At 43.3% G+C, this 20,044-nt stretch overlaps 1 protein-coding gene and 1 long non-coding RNA gene across 5 annotated transcripts; one reads left to right on the forward strand and one right to left on the reverse strand.

The window, feature by feature from the left end:
• The first annotated feature begins 5,164 nt into the window (after positions 1 to 5,164).
• On the forward strand, positions 5,165 to 8,585 carry neurod2 (neuronal differentiation 2). 4 transcript variants are annotated; one of them, XM_049744779.2, is made up of 2 exons: positions 5,165 to 5,251; positions 7,448 to 8,585. In XM_049744779.2, exon 2 carries the CDS (start codon positions 7,452 to 7,454, stop codon positions 8,544 to 8,546), a length of 1,095 nt encoding a protein of 364 aa, XP_049600736.1. In that variant the 5' UTR covers positions 5,165 to 5,251; positions 7,448 to 7,451; the 3' UTR covers positions 8,547 to 8,585. The 4 variants fall into 4 exon arrangements, with proteins under 4 accessions (XP_049600736.1, XP_049600737.1, XP_049600733.1 ...); XM_049744780.1 differs by having other exon boundaries at positions 5,179 to 5,255; XM_049744776.1 differs by lacking the exon at positions 5,165 to 5,251 and adding an exon at positions 5,258 to 5,552.
• A 391-nt stretch (positions 8,586 to 8,976) lies between these two features.
• Positions 8,977 to 9,225, reverse strand: LOC125983505 (uncharacterized). Its single transcript, XR_007486736.2, has 2 exons — positions 9,084 to 9,225; positions 8,977 to 9,040 (listed from the first exon to the last, which is right to left on the reverse strand). It is a non-coding gene; the product is annotated as an uncharacterized lncRNA (long non-coding RNA).
• Positions 9,226 to 20,044: the final 10,819 nt, after the last annotated feature.

The following is a 20,044-nucleotide window of genomic DNA, read 5'->3' on the forward strand; positions in this document are numbered from 1 at the left end:
AGGATGACATTTTACTTTCTATCTGAGCTGAAGTGGATTTGTGATCAGAGAGAAATGAGGGAGGAAAAAAAATAATAATCTCATCGCTTCAACTGAGCCTCTTTTGGCCTCTCTTTGTGAATGAGAGATTGGAGCCAAGGGAGGGGGGGGGGGGAGATAAACAAGAGAGGGAATCACGGAGGGGGAAATGACATCACCAGAATCTTCTCCTTTTAACTTTACATGTGGATAAAAGAAGCAGAAATTAAATGAAAACAACTCCAGGGCTTGAAACAGGATGTCATTTTTTTTTGAAACCGTTCCACAAAGCTCCTCCAGTTCTGTCCCCCCCCCCACACCGACATACACACACACATTCCCACAGGTGGCCCTTTGTTCATCATTTTTCACAGGAGAAATTGGTTAAGTCTGACAATCAGTTGCTGGAATATTCTGCCAAATTTAAACTGCTCTCTTTGTATTCACGCCAGCGTTGTTGCATAACTTACTGTGAGTTTGGCCGGCATTTCGCAATAAAAAAAATAAAAAAATAATGAGGAATGTATTAATGACTGTAAAGGCCACAGGGTCAAGACGATGCTGTCACATTTTTGCCCGATTTCAATGTATCGGGTCTCGTAAAGGCTGCCGATACCAGTCACCGATACTTAAGGAGCTTTCTGTAGGCCATTCTACAATCAGGAAGTAAATGACATGCATAGCTGACAAATTTTTTTTCGATGTAATCTGCATCCTTCTCCACCCTCTCATATGGGCACTATGACGCAATACTGTTTGTAATTTTGATAAGGCATTTTACAAATACTTTGAGTGTCTCGTTAGCATGCTACTTTGTCTACTGCAGCAGAATCACATACAAAGTGGGCTCAGTAGAGGCTCCAGAAGTACGGCCAGACGATTAATCTCACCCCAAATCCAGATTGCATGGAAAAAATATCCTTTAGCTTGGTGAACTGCACTTAAAACCACCAAAAGCAGAAATATGATCACAGATTGATTGCATTTGTTAATCAGGAGTTCGTGGAAGGGAAATAGAGCATAAATCTCTGAGACAACATTCAACCCCAAAGGCCAAACTGCAGACTTCAACTAACTTTGAACTGGCAGTAAGTAGATGAGGAGAATGCTCTTTGAGTGCAGCGTCCGTAATGTCTGCGTGGATTACGCACGCAGGAAATCAGATTGAGGGCACCAGCATATCTGTTTTTTTGGGAGGGGCAAATCCTGATATATTTTACTCCTGGGAGATGCTTTGTGCCATCTGTTTTGCAGCTCTGTGGGTGAAGGCTGGGTCATTTTGTACACATTGTACTTTGTGAAATCTCATAGAAGACAATGCAAACAGAAAGAACAAGTTATTTGCTGTTTAATTATAGTGAAAATTAATTAAAAATGCCACCATTAATTCTGTCTGTTACCCTTGAACTATGTGTTGAAAAACTTTCCCCCTTAATATTATTGTGCTCAATCTGAATAGCCACAAGATGATGCCAAAATTCTGTCTAATAGAAAGGTAGCATTGTTTTTCTATTAACAATAGGGCGCCATCTTGTGGAATCTCTGTGCCAAGAACGGTCACACAAAGAATTCAACTCAAGTCAAGGTACTCTTTATTACTGTAGTATAGAGTACGTAGTGTATAACATTTTCAAATGCGGTCAGAAAACAATGTAACATTGCCCTCTAGCGGCGTGTTGGCGTAATTACAAATTCATTGGTGGAAAGATGGCATATATTTGCCACTATATTAGGTACACTAGCTACACATGCGCGTGCACACACACATAAATCTGACATACTAATAATATATAAATTCATGACGTACATGTGTGACGTCATCACTCACATAAACGGTGTCAATCCATTAATTAGCTGGCCAGTGCATGTTACGCACTAAACTGACGCCTTCACGTTTTTTTTTTTTAAATCGTAACAAAAACAATAATTTTACGATTTTGTTTTTTGAAGCGTTGGTAGCAGGTAAATTGCACTAGAGGGCAACCTCCACCTACTTTTAGTGTCGATTTTTTTTCTAACTTGATTTAACTTTTTACACGTTTCTTCAATGACAGGACTTTGAACTCGTGGTGCCCATTTTTTGTGAGGGGGGGGGGGGGGTTCCTGTTGCGGTTGTATATAATATGAAATTATACAAAAAGAAAAGCAAATTTGGGTTTTTGAGGGTAACATGCCCAGGGTGGGGTCTCTGGGATGTAGCAGGTGGGAGATATGGCGGACGTGGCAATGGGGCAGTGATTTAATTAGCACCCTCTACCCCCTCCAGCCACGCACTCATAGCATCAATAATGCATGCCCCCCCCCCCCCCCCCCCCCTTGTTTCCACTGCCATAATTAATCCTCTCTTACTATAATTAAAAGGCAAAAAAATCCCACAAGATGGTCGGGCTTGGCCGGGCGCGGGGCTGACTTGGCACGGGAACTGATAGTGGTGGTGGTGGGTGGGTGGGTCTCTCGTGTGCAGACCCAATGACGTGGACTTCAACGTCTAAACGGATGGCACCCGTATGGGGTATGAAGGAGGGTGCATGAAGGTTTGACTGTTGCAGCAGAGCCAAGCGAGCAAGTGAGTGGAGGAAGAAGACGAGGAGGCGGAGCCTACTGATGCTGCAATTAAGAACCTCGTTGTCTGCCCGGCCAGCTAACGAGAATGAAATAAATATTTCAGTCCGGATATCTCAGATTTCATTTTTAGGTGTCTCTGCTATATATGAATATGCATCCAAGCTCCTTTCTTGGGGTGCCCACCACTTGGCAGGCTGCCAGCAAGTGACACAGCTGGCAGAGCAGGGTGTGGAGGGGCGATCACGTGCCGCCTAAATTTAATCCGCCTCTACCTTTCGCACCTCGTCTTTCAGACCTATACGCTTCTTTGTCGACGTGCCTTGCTCTTAAACCTCCGCCATTGACCAAGCCACCCCACCCCACCCTCCTCCTCCAGACGTCCTCTGCCCCATCTCCACTTGATTTATCGCTCTAAAATACCACTGCACTAATTAGTCAAGTAATTAATTAATAGGCATTTGCATTTGTGCATATGCAATTAGCGGGTAGGAGAAAGAAGAGTGCAGATGGGGTCCGGGATGCTGTATCTGTGTGTGTGTGTGCGTGTGTGTGTGTGCTAGTAATAGGTCCAGAAAGACCAGAGAAGTGCAGGTCGTCACCTCGCACGTCTGATGGAGAATTGGGGGGGGTAGATTTGGTTTGATGACTTTCACCATCTACTGGATGACATTCAGAGGAAAAAGAAGACGTTGAAACGTTATTTTATTTAGCGTTTTGATTAGCTTTGCAAAAACAACAGCAGGTACCCCCCCCCCCCCCCCCCCCGCCCCCCCCCTCTCGCTTAACACTAATCTTCGTAGAAACAAAAAGTCATTGTGAGCGTTTTGGCAAATTAAATGCGGATGCTGAGCCGAAATGCCAAACACAACATGTTTGAGGACCAACTCCGGGCAGTCTGACTGGAACGCTAACCAAGAATTCCCTCAGAATGTAAGCAGGACAAAAAGATAATCGTCGAGTGCATCCTTACGTCACAATGCTATGTGGCTACATGTTAGCGTTAAACATTATTCGACACAGTAAGGGAATTAAGAGCCCTTAGCATTTCCGCACTGGCCTTTCAGCTTCTCCACTGTTTGTTTGACGCTGGCTAAAGTGGCGCTGTTGACATTCAGCATTCATTTTGGCAAGGTGACTTGAAGGTTGTTGTGGACCACCTCCTGCCAATCCTCTACTTGGCACCACTTGGCTGGCACGGAGGGCTCGCAACTCTTAATCAATGCGATTAACTATTATTAAAACATTTGCTTCCTTTAACAAGGGCATTGCCAATTTGCGGCCCGGCCGATATGGATTTTCGGAAAATTAGCGGTTGCGTTCAAAGCACGATTTTTTTACATCTACATCATCTGAATCCAAACACTCAGACACTAGCTGGTGTGCTTCCAGGTTGACATCCCCACATCCCAAAAGGGATGGACACATTAGTGAACAAGCATCATCACAAAGAATGCAAACATGTCCTCTGCTTACACACGCACGCATACACCCAGGGGTGACCCACACTCGAACGCAACAAGCCCGTATCGCCATCAACGCCTCTCCTCGGCGTGGCGACACTCTTCGCCAGCCAAATTGGACGCAGCGGTCACGGAGCTCATTTCTCCCGCATTAACTGCACTAATGTGCACTAAATAGAGATCTCAGTGCAGGGACGGACAAAAAGCGGGCACGCCAAAGGCGACGGGGATAGCCGGGGCACCGCCCCCTCAGATGAAGACACCACCTGCAGCATATTTAGCGAGTCTTTGAAATGACTAAAAATGTAACTAACTAAAAAGTAGTTTCCGATAAAACTAAAATGGCTGCCAAAAAGACCACTGAAATACACAGTGGCTTCCCTTTTGGAGCCAATTTACCATTGGATAAGAATTTGGTGTAGAAGAGCACAAAATGGCGGACTAACTCTAAATAACACCCCCTTGGTACTCACAGTAAAGGGCGCTCATCCCAAAACTATTGCCCCTTTTCTCTCAGCCTTTTCGTCAAGTGGGTCAACGGAACAAAATGCCGACTGAGGCCACGCTCGCCGGCATAGCATCATTGGATCCAATTAGGTAAATAAATAAACAATATGCCTTCTGCTAGGGCGGCCTTAATGCACTTCTAATGCATTCTCACCCCCCCCCCCCCCCCTTTCCCCACCTCCACCCACCAGTGGCCGCAGTGTGGCAGGCTGCACCTTCTCCACTTAATTGATGTAATTGTACGATAAGCCGCCTACAGTCTTATGCGGACGCTAAACTGATTAATCGCTTGTGTTAATATGATTTAATAGCGGGTGATCTGCTTAATGCAGTTAGCCATGCCATGCATATTCTATTCATAATAATAAAGCTGACTTTAAAGTGCTTTTTTTTTTTTTTTAAAAAAGGAGGTTCTGGTCCAATATTTTTTGTGTACCACCATTTTATTTGCTTGTCTGTATTTTTTTTGCTGCCTTTGTGCGCACTAGTGTGGCGACAGATGGCGAAGCCCTCCTCCTCCTCTTCCTCCTCTCTCTCTCTCTTGCTCTCTATCTATGTCTCTCCATCCCTCTCGCTCCACCCCTCCAGGGAGGCCAGATCCCTCCGAATGCGGGCTCATGTCAATCAGCGGGCCCCTCATGTGATGGCTCTTGCCGGTGACGTGCAGCCATATGGGCGCTGGCATCGCAGCCTTATAGTTGGTATGTAACCTCTTCTCTTCTCTCTCACACGCTACACTCTCTCTATTCTCTCTCTTTCTCGTGCTCACCCTCTCTCGCGGAGCGGGAGGAGGGGGGCGAGGCACCCAGTGAAGGAAGAGCCAGCGCGCTGTACGCACCTGCACGCCGACACGGAACAACCGTGCCGCTTCGCTCCCTGACGATGGTGGTTTGAAAAAAAAAAAAAAAAAAAAGGACCTCACCCCCTCCTCTTTTTCTTGGTTACTGGACCCCCTCACCCCCACCCCTCCCATCCCATCCCGCGAGAAGAGCTCGAACGCAGGTGAGTTTGCAAGCGAACGCGGGGGAGAGACAATATTGCAATTTACGGATGCTCTCGAACGCATCTTTTTGGATGGTAATTGGAATGAATCTGCGTGCGTGTAGCGCGTTTTTTGTGGATATGGATACTAGCTGAATCGCCACTTTTCCGTAAAGTCATCAAATATAATTCATGTAGACGGGTAAGCAAAAAATTTCAAATTAATTTGGAGATTTTTGGCATTAATTGCTATACATCAACATCTAGCGATTAATCTAAGCGTCCGTTTTCAACGCTGTTAAATCTAATTAATACAGATGCAATGTTGCGTAGAATTTTTTTGGGGACACAAATCATGTTTTTGTTTGTCCGGGGGCGTTCTAAAGCTGCAAATAAATCAAACCGTCATACAAACGTAATTAACGATGTTAATGCAAAAATGATAGATTTGTTCCCTGACAATTTATTTGCATCGTTCTCCCGCCTCTTTAAAGTAAACACACACGTCTGGCTCTTTCATTAAATCACAGCCCACGGCCAACATTTCTATATTTCACGAGCCCTAAAAGCCCTACAAGCTATACACTATATGTCCATCTGTGAAGGCGCACGCATGCGTGCATCGCCGATTGCAAGTGCAGTGAAATCAATTTCATGTTTTTGCATGCTTGGCTTGTTAATTGTTTTTGCCTCTAATTGCTGCGACGAAAGAAAACACGAGTGTGTGGTTTTTAAAAAAGTCGATTTTGCCCCTGGCGCGTGCCCATACACACTCATAAACACACGCACACACATCTAAGCGATAATTACCTGAAGGTGTTCGACCGTCTTTCATTAATATATTTTGAAGAGGCAATTAGGCTGTTGTTTATTTTATGTGTTTCCTGTTACGTTGAGGTCAAATGGATCCGTTTCATGTTTAAAACGACGGCTTTGTTAATTCTTTCTATTTATATATTTGTGAAATATGTATTGTATGTTAAAAGGGAGTGTATAAATGTCACATTTATAGATATGTTTTTACTAATGCGTTACCTCCGCCACACAAATATTTTTCAATTTCAATATTTGCCCATTGGCAAAACAAGTAACACCAAAATTCCCAAATCCTAAAATGTTATGTAAAACACACGACTTTTACATCTGAGATTTCTCAATATTCACCAAATTAAATTTAAAAAAGCAGAACAGAAATGAAAGCATGCACTCCAATGATATAACGTTGCTCATTGTTATAATCTTATTATATTAACCTTTATTTTTAATCTATTTATATTCGATAATGTGATTTTGCAGCATGAATGTAATATTGAGAGTCACAAGAGGCAGGCAGTACACCGAATTAGATTTATGTTTTTGTTTTTTTTTGGGGGGGGGTCCTTCTGTCGTCCCGTGACAAGATGTGTTGGATATGAATAGTGTTGGAATGCAGCCAGTGGATGTGGGCGTCCCAGACTCCCCCTTCCTTTCTCACCCCCTCTTGGGACCTGTAGTGTGCCCCCGCCCCCTTTGCACCCACTCCTACCAGAGGCCATTGTGTTAAAACAAATACGGAATTATATTTGTAACACTCTTTGACTGAACATATAATTCCGATATTTTTGATTGGGTGATTGGTGTTACTTGAATGGTAACTTTTAACTTATTCAAATTTCAAAGCAACATACAGATAAATATTTAAATTGGGCAACTCAACAAAATATTTTAAGTCTTGCTGCTGTGAAAGTTGAATTTCCCATATTTGAAAACGAATAAGAGTTTACAAAACTGAATTTGATTAGAGATCAAACGATTAATCTGCAATTAATCGACAGTTAATCTGATTAATCGTCACTTGCAGCCCATTCGATTGATTCACCTCTACTTCAAGGTGACGTTAGAATTCAGAGTTGTACTTTTTTCTTCTCCCCCTGCAGCAAAATGTTGACGAGGCTTTTCAACGACCCCTCGCTGCTCCCCGACGTGCAGAAATATTCCGGGTGGGCTGACGACAGCGACGACGACAAGATCAAGGACGACGACGGCGACACGCGGGACAATATGGACGCCTCCTCCGATCTACGGGGCAGCAGCCGGACCCAATCGGAGCACGCCGGCGAGGATGACGACGATGACGACGATGACGACGGCGCCGAGGACGACGAGTGCGACGGCGACGACACGGAGGGCGAGCGGCCCAAGAAGCGGGGCCCCAAGAAGCGCAAAATGACGCAGGCCCGCATCGAGCGCTCTAAGATGCGCCGCATCAAGGCCAATGCCCGCGAGCGCACGCGCATGCACGACCTCAACTCGGCGCTGGACAACCTGCGCAAGGTGGTGCCCTGCTACTCCAAGACGCAGAAACTCTCCAAAATCGAGACTCTGCGCCTCGCCAAGAACTACATCTGGGCCCTTTCGGAGATCCTGCGCTCGGGCAAGCGGCCGGATCTGGTGGCCTACGTGCAAACCCTGTGCAAGGGTCTTTCGCAGCCCACCACCAACCTGGTGGCCGGCTGCCTGCAGCTCAACTCGCGAAACTTCCTGACGGAGCAGCAGTGTCCCGAGGGGGGGCGCTACGGCTCGGGCTCCTTCTCCATGCACTCGTACCCGTACCAGTGCGCCCGGTTGTCCAGCCCGCACTGCCGCCAGGGTTCGAACTCGCACCCGCTGGGTTCGCACGGCTACTGCCCTGCATACGACTCGACTTATGGCGGCGGCGGCGGTGGTTCCCCGGAGTACAACAGCCCCGAGTACGAGGGGCCCATCAGTCCGCCGCTCTGCGTCAACGGGAACTTTGCCCTCAAACACCAAGGCGCAGCGTCGCCCGACCACGACAAGGCGTACCACTACTCTATGCACTACTCGGGTCTGCCAGGTTCCAGGCCCGGTGGCGGCGGCGCCCACAACTTGGTGTTCGGCTCTTCAGGGGCCCGCAGTGGCATTCACTCGGAAAACGTCCTGCCTTACCACGACATGCACTTGCACCACGAGCGCGCACCCGCCTACGATGAACTCAACGCCTTTTTCCACAACTAAACCCAAGCGAGAGAGCGCCCCCTTGCTGCCCACTCACGCTTTGTTTATTTTACTCTTATTTCTTGTTGTTTGCAATCGTCAGGGAAACGAAAGCCGTGAAAACATATGCCACCACTCCACACAGAGTTGTATTTTACACTTTGATTTTCAAAGAAGAAATGCAACCGTTCATCCGCGAGATTATAAAATCATTCATCGTTTAAATACCTTTTTTTTGTAAAAATTGTCCAAATCGTCAGAATTACAGCGCCTCAACAGTAAACATTATGAAAAAAATAAACTTGGGACAAATTAAAATTGTTTTACATTTATGGCAACAATGCTATAGTTAGCACAACAAAGCAATCAAAGTCTTTTCTCCAAAATAATTTGCTTAGTTTTTTTTTTATCTTTAAATTTTGGGGCACAATAAAAGGGAAAATCGTTCTGCAAACGTCTTTGCTGTGAAATGCAGGAAAAACTTTTTTTTTTTAAATCATGCACCCAACTTCAAACTTGATCCAAGTTTGTTGCATTGAAAATTTTAGTACGCCTAACTTTTTCTAACATTGTAATTGTCCACAATCTTTCTTTTAAATATAAAAATATCTGCTTTTATTTTGAAATAAGATCAACATTTTCCACTACAAACAAGTTACACACCAAACAAGTAACTGCGTGTGCATTTTCAGCACTGTCAAAAAAGTAATATCCTGTTTTTCAAAGAATGCATAGACATTTATAAAAAAACATTTTCAAAATCCAAATAACCGATTAATCAGCAAATTAATCGATTATAATATAATAGATAGTTGCAGCTCTATTTCAAAGAGGAAAAGAAATGTACTTTGCGTTTGTGTTGGTGCTTGTTTTCTTGGTTATTTACCTTTTGGCCACTGGAGAATCAGAGTAAAAATGTACACTGTACTATATGAACATTTGCAGGAGGTTGTGTCAGATTTTTAGTAATTTTCCTTCAATTTCTATTCTATTAAATTATCTAACAGCTTTGAGGGCTGTCTTTATCTTTCCTTCTCTGAAATCTGTTGTTTGGCATCTATGCAAAAGCAGACACAAAAGCTTTTTGTCGTTTTTCCATCTGTCCTTTACTTTTTAACTTACCCATTACTTGCTTTTTACTTTTTTATTTATTTTAAAAATTATTTATTATTGCTGCTGCACGTCTATTTAATATTGTGTTTACCCTGTAATTAATGTGAATAGTCAATGAAACAAAGGGATCCCCATGCTTATTAATTTTTCCATCCAGTCTTTCAACTTTGTATTCAACCAAACTGTGTGGCATAAGAAAAAAAAATACAATAAAATGATGAACTGGGAAATTGTGCAATTTGGTTTATTTCTCTTCTTTTCCACTCATATCTGATCCTTCATGTATTTGGATCGGATTTTTAATGAGATGATTGGCGCACTAGATCCTCCTTCCCCCATGTTGGCATTTTTCTCCTCCCTGCACGAGGTAACTTGGCGCCAAAAGTGAGCGAGGGCGTCACGGGTGCCAAATATCTTGAGATTTGACAAAATAGTCATTTAAAAATACAAGCGTGTGTGAGTGTGTGTCCTATATTTTACACAGAAATTTTACAGCGAGGTTTACAGCGTGGTCAGTGATGCGTTCAAGGTCAACTTGGTCATTTGTAAACTGCCCGCATATTTGTCAGGAACACTTTCGTTCCATACAATGGTTTTTTTTTTTTACATGTATTTTAACCGCATTTAATACGATTTAATATTGTGCAATATCCGCCATTTTGTGTAGGCCTACTTCTCCTTTTTTTTCCTCATGGGAATTATTACATTTCAACGATAGTTACAAAACGAAGTAGTTTTAGAAATATAGCATTCGGTAATGAATTTTAATTGATGTACAATAATTTCCAAGCCCAGATAAAAGTCACTGGACAATACAAAACAGTAGGCTACCAAGCTTTTATAAAAGCTGTATGAGCACACGCAAACACAGTATGAAATACACAAAATGGCGGAAATCTCGACAGGGTTTGGACTGGTGCCCCAGGATCCATATGCGCCCCGCCCAAAAAAAAAAAAAAAATAAAAAATCAAAGTCCCGTTCTATAGTGACCACCCGCGAATTGAATTGAGGATCACGGCCTTAAAAGGCCCGCTTCGGTCCCTTGAACACACTTTCACCTTGTATAAATAGATTCAACTTTAGATATTAGATAACAAATGTTGAAATTATATTTTGCTATTTTTATTTGATACATTTTTATTTCGTTTTCTGTACATGTTGCATTTCATTTTAACCCCAGAATATTAATTACAAGCCCTATTTACACATATTTCCAAAATTTATATTTTTCTATTTATAATATGAATTATAACGCAAAATAGTAACAACATTCTTTATGGATAATTACCTTTTTTGGGGCTGAGAGGTTGGGAGGGATTGATAAACTTCAATGCTGCGCTTTCCATTCGTTGCCGCTGTTAAATAAAATAAAAAAAGCAAAGGTTATACATATCATTTTTTAATGTGGTCAACTTTTTTATAAGTTGATTTATTCTTGCTTTGTATACGTCTCGGTCTTATTTGTGTGGGGAGATGCACCCTGCACAGTCCACTGTGCGTGCGCGTGTGTGTGCGTGCGTGTTAGATCGACGCAGTACATCGAGCCAAGTCCCTTAATGTTCCCCCGCAGCAGCCGCGGTTCGCGGGCCAAGGTGGGAGTGCTGGGAGTGGGGGTCCACCATCCATGTCTCCTTTTTGATTTTTTTTTTTGGGAGGGGGGGCATCTGTTCATTATCCAGTAGCGCGTGTTTTTATTTTCATACTACAGAATTAAAGTCTTGTTTCCAGGTCTTTTTAAAACTATATTCCACCTTACACAAGCATGGAAGTTTTATTAAATTTTGGGTGCATTTTTATTTATTTTTTTTTGCGTGAAAAACTCTTGTTTAACTTGCAGTGACACCGTGTGCGTGTGTGAGTGATCTCGCTGTTTAAATTATCATGTACCGTGCAGCCGGCCCACTCTTTTTCTCACTCAAACTTGAGAGTGTGTTTGTCCGACATGGCCATGAGCAAAATGTCACAAGTACGATGGTGTGAAGTCCAATTAGCCACCAGAAGACCCAATAATTAATAAATAAATACATACAAGTTAGTGTGTGTGTGTATGATGTTCTGTGATATTCTTTAATTCGTTCAGTAAAAGGCATCCCAAAATATGAATAATAAAAAAAATATAATTAACCATTTGTGTCGCTTTTTCTGGTGTGCCCACTTTGGTCACATGGGTCAGCTCATTATTGCAACACTGATATTAGTCATTCTACACAGGGGATAAAGAATATGTGACTGTGGGTATTATGTTACAATTTTCTTCTTTTTCTTTATACAAATCGATTTTTTAGTTGGGGTTGCTTTCTGAGTTATTCACTTGACCCAACATGTTGGGTTATTTATTGAATCACAAAAATTGGGTCGAATGAATGACTCACGAAACAACCCCCAATATTGGGTTGTACCAAAAAAAAAATGTTTTGGACAAAACAACCCAAAAATATATTGACTAAATAAAAACAATAAATGATTAACCCAAAAATCAAAAGTCAGTTCAGTTCCTTTTTGACCCAATATGGGTCATTTCTGACCCAACTGTTTTTAGAGTGCTTAAGGCACCACTGTATATGGGCAGATTAGCAATTTGTCAAGGAACAAAAATAAAAACACAACCCACAAAAAAATGCAACATTCCGCAACATCTGTATATTTGCCCACACTCAAAAGAAAAAGAAGATAAAGAGCTGCGGGTCCTGCTCAGGGGAGAGACCTCAGGGAGTGGAGGGTGTCTTTTTGGCGAGTGTCCAGGAATGTCGGTGAGGAGGAGGGGCAACATCTGGCAGATGTGGATGCACGAGGAGAATGAAAATGGTCTTTCTTCTTGACGCCCCTTTAAACGAGCTCTTCATCCTCGTCCTCATGGCATGTGAGTGTGACACGGGGGTGGGGTCAATGCAATGTGGGGGCATCTGGCCTTAGTTTAGGAGGTTAAGTAGGAGCATGCACGGGACACAACTGGATGAGAGAGCAGTGTGTGTGTGCGTGTGTATGTGGCGGGCTTCAGTTGCTGGTCTGCACAGATGGTGTGTGCGTGGGTCCGTTATGATAGGCTTGGTTGATGCCCTCGTGGTCACATGGGCAGCAGTAATTGGCCTCCATATTGACCAGTTTGCAGCGCTGGGGGGGTTGGAGGAGGTGGGGGCGCTCTCCCAGCTGGACCTGTCACACGGCATTGAGCACACCCCACTGATCAGCTCCCTCCACCCACACCCTACGCTCCGCCTACGTCGTCTCTCCATGACTGCAAGGGTCATAGGTCATCCGTACTCTAACTCTGAGGGTCACTTACCACTCGTGACTAGCACTTTCTAAAATCTCAATAATTTCCTACTCTCTCACTTAGTCTTATAGTCTTACTTCCTGCCTGTCACTTGGCGCCAAGGGGCTCAAGTCAATAGCACCACTGGGAACAAACAACATCTGTTTTCTTGCCATTGAAATTCAAAAAAATCAGTGCCGTCCAGGTCTTGATTTCCTCTAGACAGGACAAAAATGGCCTTAATGAAGGAGCTCAGTTGGACATGGATCTCACTAAATATTTCCAATATGCTTTCTTAAGATGGGACACAGGGGCAGTAAATATGATGGGCCCCACAGTTGAACCCTGTGGAACACCATATGACAGGGGGGCAGAGCTGGATTCATATTAGGCTATAGATAGATTGGACTTTTTGACATGGCTTATTTTTTGCAGCGTGGGTACCTAACAGACCTCTCTCGATGTATCTGACCAAGTTTTAGCATCACCCACCCATCTGGCGTACATTTGTGTGCGTGAGTGTGTGTGTTTTGCTGCGTGATGCCCGACTGCAAGGGAGTTAGCGCTGGAGAGCGCTTCTCATCTCAGACTTGGCAGGGGAGGGTCTCTGGGTACGAGGAGAACAATGGTCTCTCCTTGGCTGCTGTCAGCCAGCAAACACACCACACTGGCACGCGCTCAATGGCGGGAAAAAAAAAAAAAAAAGAGCGGGATGGTGACAAGGGGGATGGACGGGCATGTGCGAGCACACACACCACACACACGTGTGGCATCAAAATGGGCACCAGAGAGGATTGTAGGATGTCATGAAAGTCGCTTGTAAAAACAACTGCAGCGATATAGCAATAAAATGGATGACATCACGCAAGATTTTAGCTCAGCAAAATTCTAAAACAAGGCACTCCTGCAATTTCCTCAAAAGAAAATGTGTTAGCATTAAGCTAACACGTCATGAAACACTGGCTAACAAAAATTAGCATCGGTTACGCTAATTATAAACCTTCAATTAAGTGCAGCAAAACACCAATTTTTCCCCCTCAATGTTGTGATTGCAATTTATTATGTGATTATATTTTTGCCAAATTTTATATTAGACATATTAATGAAACAGGTTCACTCAGATTTTTCTATTTTTCCCGATGTGGGGGGAAAAAAAATCATTGGACCTTAATGGTTCTGCTGTATTTTCTTCCAGGCGTGAACTGCGTCCTTCCTTATGCCTGAGCAGAGATGAAGAGGAGGAGAGACAGGAGAGGAGGTTCAAGTGTGTATGTGTGTGTGATGAAGGGGGGGGCGCTGTAGAGGTAGTGGTTGAGGGGGTGTGGGGGTAAATTCTGTGACATCTGTTCATTACAACTAGAGTGTGTTTATTTTTATACAGCCACAAGCAGGGAGCTCGACTGGCACCGCTGGTTAATGTACCAGCCCCACACTGCCAATGAAATATTCACCAGCAGGCAGAAGGGGAGGAAGAAAAAGAAGAAGAAATAAAAGCCAGGAGAGGGCAAAAGCAGAAAAAAATAGAAGATACAAAACAAGATATATGGAGAAAGGATGCACATGGTGTTAGAATTAACACAAACCTCCATTTTAGGGCTATAAAAAAAGATTTTGTGAGCAAACTTCCAAAAATTTGTGTGGTTAAAAAGTAGCACATAAATAAAATAAAAACTGAAAGAAGAGTTGGAAATGGTAATTCCTTTTTTTTTTAATTTCCCTCTCAATGTAATATTTGGAAAATAACACCATGTTATAGCCAAAATATACAAAAATATATTTTTTTCAATTACTGGGCATATTTTCCTGCCCCCCTGAAGTAGCAGCAGAGACTAAATCCAATCATCATGACCCAGCACACTTTAGCATTAACAAGTTAACCCAGTCCCCCCCAACCGTGCTACCGAGGGTCCCGGGGGATGGCCTGCTCTGGAATGCCGCTCATGGGGAAGAATCTGGCTGCAGGCGTTCAATATGTCACATGTGTCTGCGTCAGGAGGGGAGTAGAGAGGAGGAGACCTTCGACGGGTTTCAGGGTGGTGCGGTGGGGCGCTGGCAGGTCGGCGTGTTGGAGTGCCACAGATTAAAGGTTTAAAGGGTTCTGATTAACAGGCTCAGGACACTCGGGGCTGGGGAGGATTAGGGGGGCATTAAGAGCTTCCGTGCAGCCGCACATTAGATATTCATTAGTTGGCCCTCGCCGTGCCAGGCTCAAACTCGCCGTGCTCCACCCACCACTTTGATTCTCGCCATTTCAAGTGTCTTCCATTCAACCTGTTTAACTTCAATCGACTACAATACGGAATTTAAAGTAAACTTCAACTGTTGTTACTAACCAGAGGTGGATATTCCGCCATGGTTTCAGCAACTGATGCCCAAGGAAGCAGGTTTGCGGAAGGATGCTGAGGTTGGGGGGTCACGGTTTCCATCCCTTATTGGTTGTTCTTCCTTGGGCGCAGTGGTTTCTTAAAAAAAATCTAATTAGAGTTAAAAGTTGGAGCCAGATTTTTCTTAACAGGTCATCATCTAAAAATCAAGCAAATTATATGTCCCCTGATCTAAATCCATCTCGACTAGCTTGTTGAATGAGGTGAGATCACAAACTATTTACTAATAAAGGAAAAAACAAATGTGGCCCTTCAAGGTTGAAATAACCGTCAATAAAAACTTTTCTTTGTGGTTTTTTTTTTTTTTGCTGTTGCTGGATTGTTGTGTTTGTTCCTGGAGTGCCAAGACGAAGTAAAGCCTTCCTCCTCCTTCACCACCGCAGATTAAGAGATTAGCAGGCGAGGCGAGCGCTAAAGCCGGCTAATTCTCACCCGAGAACACGGAGGAGAGAGATGAGACTAGCGAGAGCCCCGACGCTACGAGGCCCCGTTGGGCCCCGCGGAGCAGCTGTGCCATGGTGCTGGTATTTAGGTCTATTAAAAAAAAAAAAAAAAGTTTGCAAAGCAAACTTTCTGATACTTTTAATCTCACTGTTATTTATTATATCATGCAATCAAAGTCAAAGTCGAACGCTTCAATAAATCTTTGCTTTATGCATTTCTGTCCACGTCCGTCTCAAATTGTTTCTTTTATTTAATTCCCAGCTGCATTTGTTGTTGACGCGAGCTGTTGCGCATTCTGTTACGCAGTAATTTGAGTGATTTTTGTCAAATGTAATTAAATTAAGATGCTTTTTTTGTGGCCTCGGCTTAGAATATGAGCAGAAAAAAAAATATTTACACCACGCGTAGTGATAATACGATTTCCTCCTGCATGGGAAAATATTATGACACAAAATGCTACACAGAGTAATAATGATTAAAATATTCAGGAAAGACGAAAATGCTAGCTTGGTATATTTCAAGCATTAGCTTTGAGTAAATTGATCATTTATAGCAACCTGTTATGCTAAATTTCCACACACGCCAGCACTTTAAAACAATAGTTTAGCTACTGGAGTTTGACAGAGTATGGAAATTTTGGCACGGTACAAAAAGACCATTTCCCAACGGTGTGTCACCTGCACGCACACCCCATTTATCTCAGGTGGGCGCTTTGGAGACCCTTAACACGAGCATCCGTCTCCAAGTATGGTAAACATGATAAAAGGCAGTGGGTGAAGGTGGGGGCACGTTGCGGGCACGTGCTCTCCAGCAGGCAGCGGACAATGTGGGGCTGGCAGAGGGGCTACCTTGTGCCAGGGGGGATAAAGTGCCACATGGTGCCCCCTTATGAGAGGGAGTGGGGGCTACACCCTGGGGGCTTGATGGGGGAAAGGGAGGGGTGCGGTGTTTGTGTTGGTGCATGTACATCTTTGTGGTGTCAAATATGGAGATACAAGTGGAGCAGGGGTGTGCAAAGTGTGGCCCACGTGCCACCTAAATCACTTAAATTTAGACCACTGGACGTTCACATCCAGCAATATTCGTCATTTTATTTTATGATCAATTCAAATGGGCTGAAATAAAATTAGTTGATTATTTTTATTAATTTAGTTCCTAAAATAATTGGTGAATTGAGCTGTTTTAATTGAAAATTAATTGTAAAATAAACAATTTGTGTTTTTTTAATCAAATAATAATTCAATTCACTATATTCATGTGCAAATATATACTTTTTAAATCAAATTAAAGTCCCCTACTTTTGAATTTTACTTAGTTAACTGTATTAGTTATAGTTTAATTAATTTGAACTAATTAAAATTCAAAAAATGTATAAAGAATAAAATGCAAAACTCTATTAGTATTTTTATATTAATAAAACAGTTTTTTTATTTACCATTATATAATACAATGAAAATATATGAATAAAATAAATATAAATAGATAAATAGTAACATAAAAATACCACCTAAGTGTTTTTGTACCTCTTCTAGGAATGGCCTGACCCGACCTTGTGTTTTAAAATTTAAATGTATCAGATGAACAGCAAAAGTTTGCCCAGCCCTGATGCGGAGTGTGAAAGTGTGCATGAGGAGAGGTGGAGTACACCGTGGGGGGAGTCCCACTTCCCTTTTGCATGTTAAATTCCTCAACATCTGTTCAAACCGTCTTGGGTTGCAATGTTTTTGTGCGTCTGTGTGTGTGTGTGTGTACGCTCGACTGAAAGTGCTCCTTAATTAGACACGGGCTCATTTTCTGCAATACTTGCAGGTGATGCCAGGCGCCCGAATGCAAACAAAGCCATCGCCTCATAAAGCTGCGACCAATCTCTCAGAATAGTGTCAAACGTGCGTCTTGACAACAACTAGGTCACATGATCGACCCAGGAGTGCGGCCTAGCAAACAGGCGTGTTTTGTGTGTGTGTATTCTAGCACAGGTCGGAAGATGTGGGTTAGCATTAGCATCCCACGTGCACGTGTGAATGCGAAATGACAACGGGAAATGAAATATTTACGGCCGGTCTCTGGAGTGAGCGTGACGGGAGTTTTCTAGGCGAAAAAAAAAAAACGTGCACGGCAGCTGCGTGAGCCTTTTTGATGCCGTCGCTCTTCTATCATGTTTACCAAAATTACGTTTATTAATTAGGCCACGCCGCTTTCAAAATGTTAGCCGGAAGTTTGTCAAATTTAAGAATATTAGCGTGTTTTACGCAGCCCTTGGAAGAAAACGTTGGGACAGCCGTGGTCTCAAGTGTCAAGGGGGCATTCGTGGACATCAACGATCTGGGGAACCGCGTCTGCCAAAGTCGTGTCACATCAGAGCAGCTTGCGTCACGCTCTAGTAGGAGGCCATTTTCAGACACCGCATGGAAGGTCAACGGCGGCTCGTGACTCTTGAAAGATAAATGGGCGTTGGTTGTTGTTGTTCTTCCGCAATTAGCGGCGCAATCCCGCTTATGAGCTTTAATCTGACAATGTCTAGCAGCCGCCTCTCCCGCCGAAGCCCCTCACCTCTGCCTCCCCGCTCTCCTTCCCCTGATGCCTGCTGGCACTTTGGGAGCGGTGCCCCTCCAATCCCTTCCCTCCCTCCTCCTCCTCTTCTGGATGCCAGCCGACGGCCCTCGCAGTGTGGCACGCCATCTGCTGCCGCCCGCCCCGGCAACCCATCCCGCCCCTCCCCTTCATCGCCCTCCCCCCCTCCCCCCCAACCCCTGCAGACAGCCACTACCCACAATCCTCCTCTGCCTCAGCGCATCGAACAGGAGGCTTTCACACAGATCACTTCACCCCTTCGATGCCCCCACCAAAGGAGGAAGATGGGGAAAGTGTGCATATGTGTGTGAGGTGGCGTCAAAAAAGACAAAATAGAATGCGACCAAAAATATGCAACTATTCTTAGTTCAAACGATGACATCAATATGATGGTAGATGCATTGGGGGACAAACGATATGAACACATGCCCCTATTATAATCATCAATTAAGGGGAAACTGCAAAAATGAAATGTTAGCTGCTAGCATATATTAGCTAGCGTCGCGTTTATTCTTTTTCAAATCACAAACGAACAAGAACGACGATATTGACACAGCATAGTGGTAAATAAACACTGTATCAAAATAATATAGATTTTGTGTTTGTCAAGGATAATTGCTAATTTGAATGCTAGCTGCTAGCTAGCTCATGTCTCAAGAAAATTGATATATGATAGTGACGTATCATACTGTATTTGTCACAGATATATGTGACAATATTAATATGGGATTTATGAACGATCAAAAATCAATATTGATATTTTCGACCACTAGCATTCAAATCCTAAATATCAACGGTTTTAAGTCATTGAAGTCAAGATTTACTGATCAAAACGACCCGTACAGCAGTAGCAAAAGCGCCGGGAGAGGCGGGCAGTTTAATCTCCATCCATCTTTTGTACGGAGCCTCCTCGCTGGCACTCTATCCATCAATGAGCGCAACATTAACTCTTTGGATCGGAACCAACGTTCCCTGATATCTCGCCATCGCTCTTCCCCACCCCTCGCTCTGCTACACACACACACCATACAATCATTAGTATGCCGCCGCCATCCAGGGCTTTATTTCCTGCACTTATCCCAAATTCTCCCGTTCTGTTCGGAAAAATCTATTCTTTGTCGTGCCCCCTCCTCACATAGACACAGTCGGTGTTAATAATTCAACCAGTGAGCTGGTGCAGAGCTGGCTCGCGTCCAGGCCCGCCAACGCCACTCTCGCTCTATTTATGACACAATGTGCGCATCCTATGTGCGGCAAATTAGCATCGGCAGCCACGAGATGGAAATGGAAGTTCAAAGAGGACGACACGAGCTTTTTGTCTTCCCGGTCCAGATGGGTCACGCTACTGCGTCATTTAGCTTCATGTTCACACAAGTGGGCTCGTGTGATTGCGTGCCGATAATCGAATTCTAAATTAAAATGGTATTAATAGCTCGCTGCTACCAGGTTATTTCTGGTGCAATGTAGGTGCAATGTTGTTTTTTTTCACACTTTTAAAACAAAAACATAATATGCTATGTGTGTATAACAAGTTGACTTCACGCTTTTTTTTTGCATGGATATAATAAAAAAAGCATAGGGAAATTATCAAAAAAATAAATAAAAAAACATAAAATTGCCTGGACCAATAGTAAAATCATATGGTCAATATAAATAAATGAAATAATTTTGAAAACAATGATTTTTAAAATTAATTTAAAAAATGCTAAAAATATTAGTTTATTTTAATTGTGAATTAATACAAAATTAATGC

This window comes from Syngnathus scovelli, chromosome 16 (assembly GCF_024217435.2).
Source record: "Syngnathus scovelli strain Florida chromosome 16, RoL_Ssco_1.2, whole genome shotgun sequence".
In the NCBI taxonomy this organism is placed as follows: Eukaryota; Metazoa; Chordata; class Actinopteri; order Syngnathiformes; family Syngnathidae; genus Syngnathus; species Syngnathus scovelli.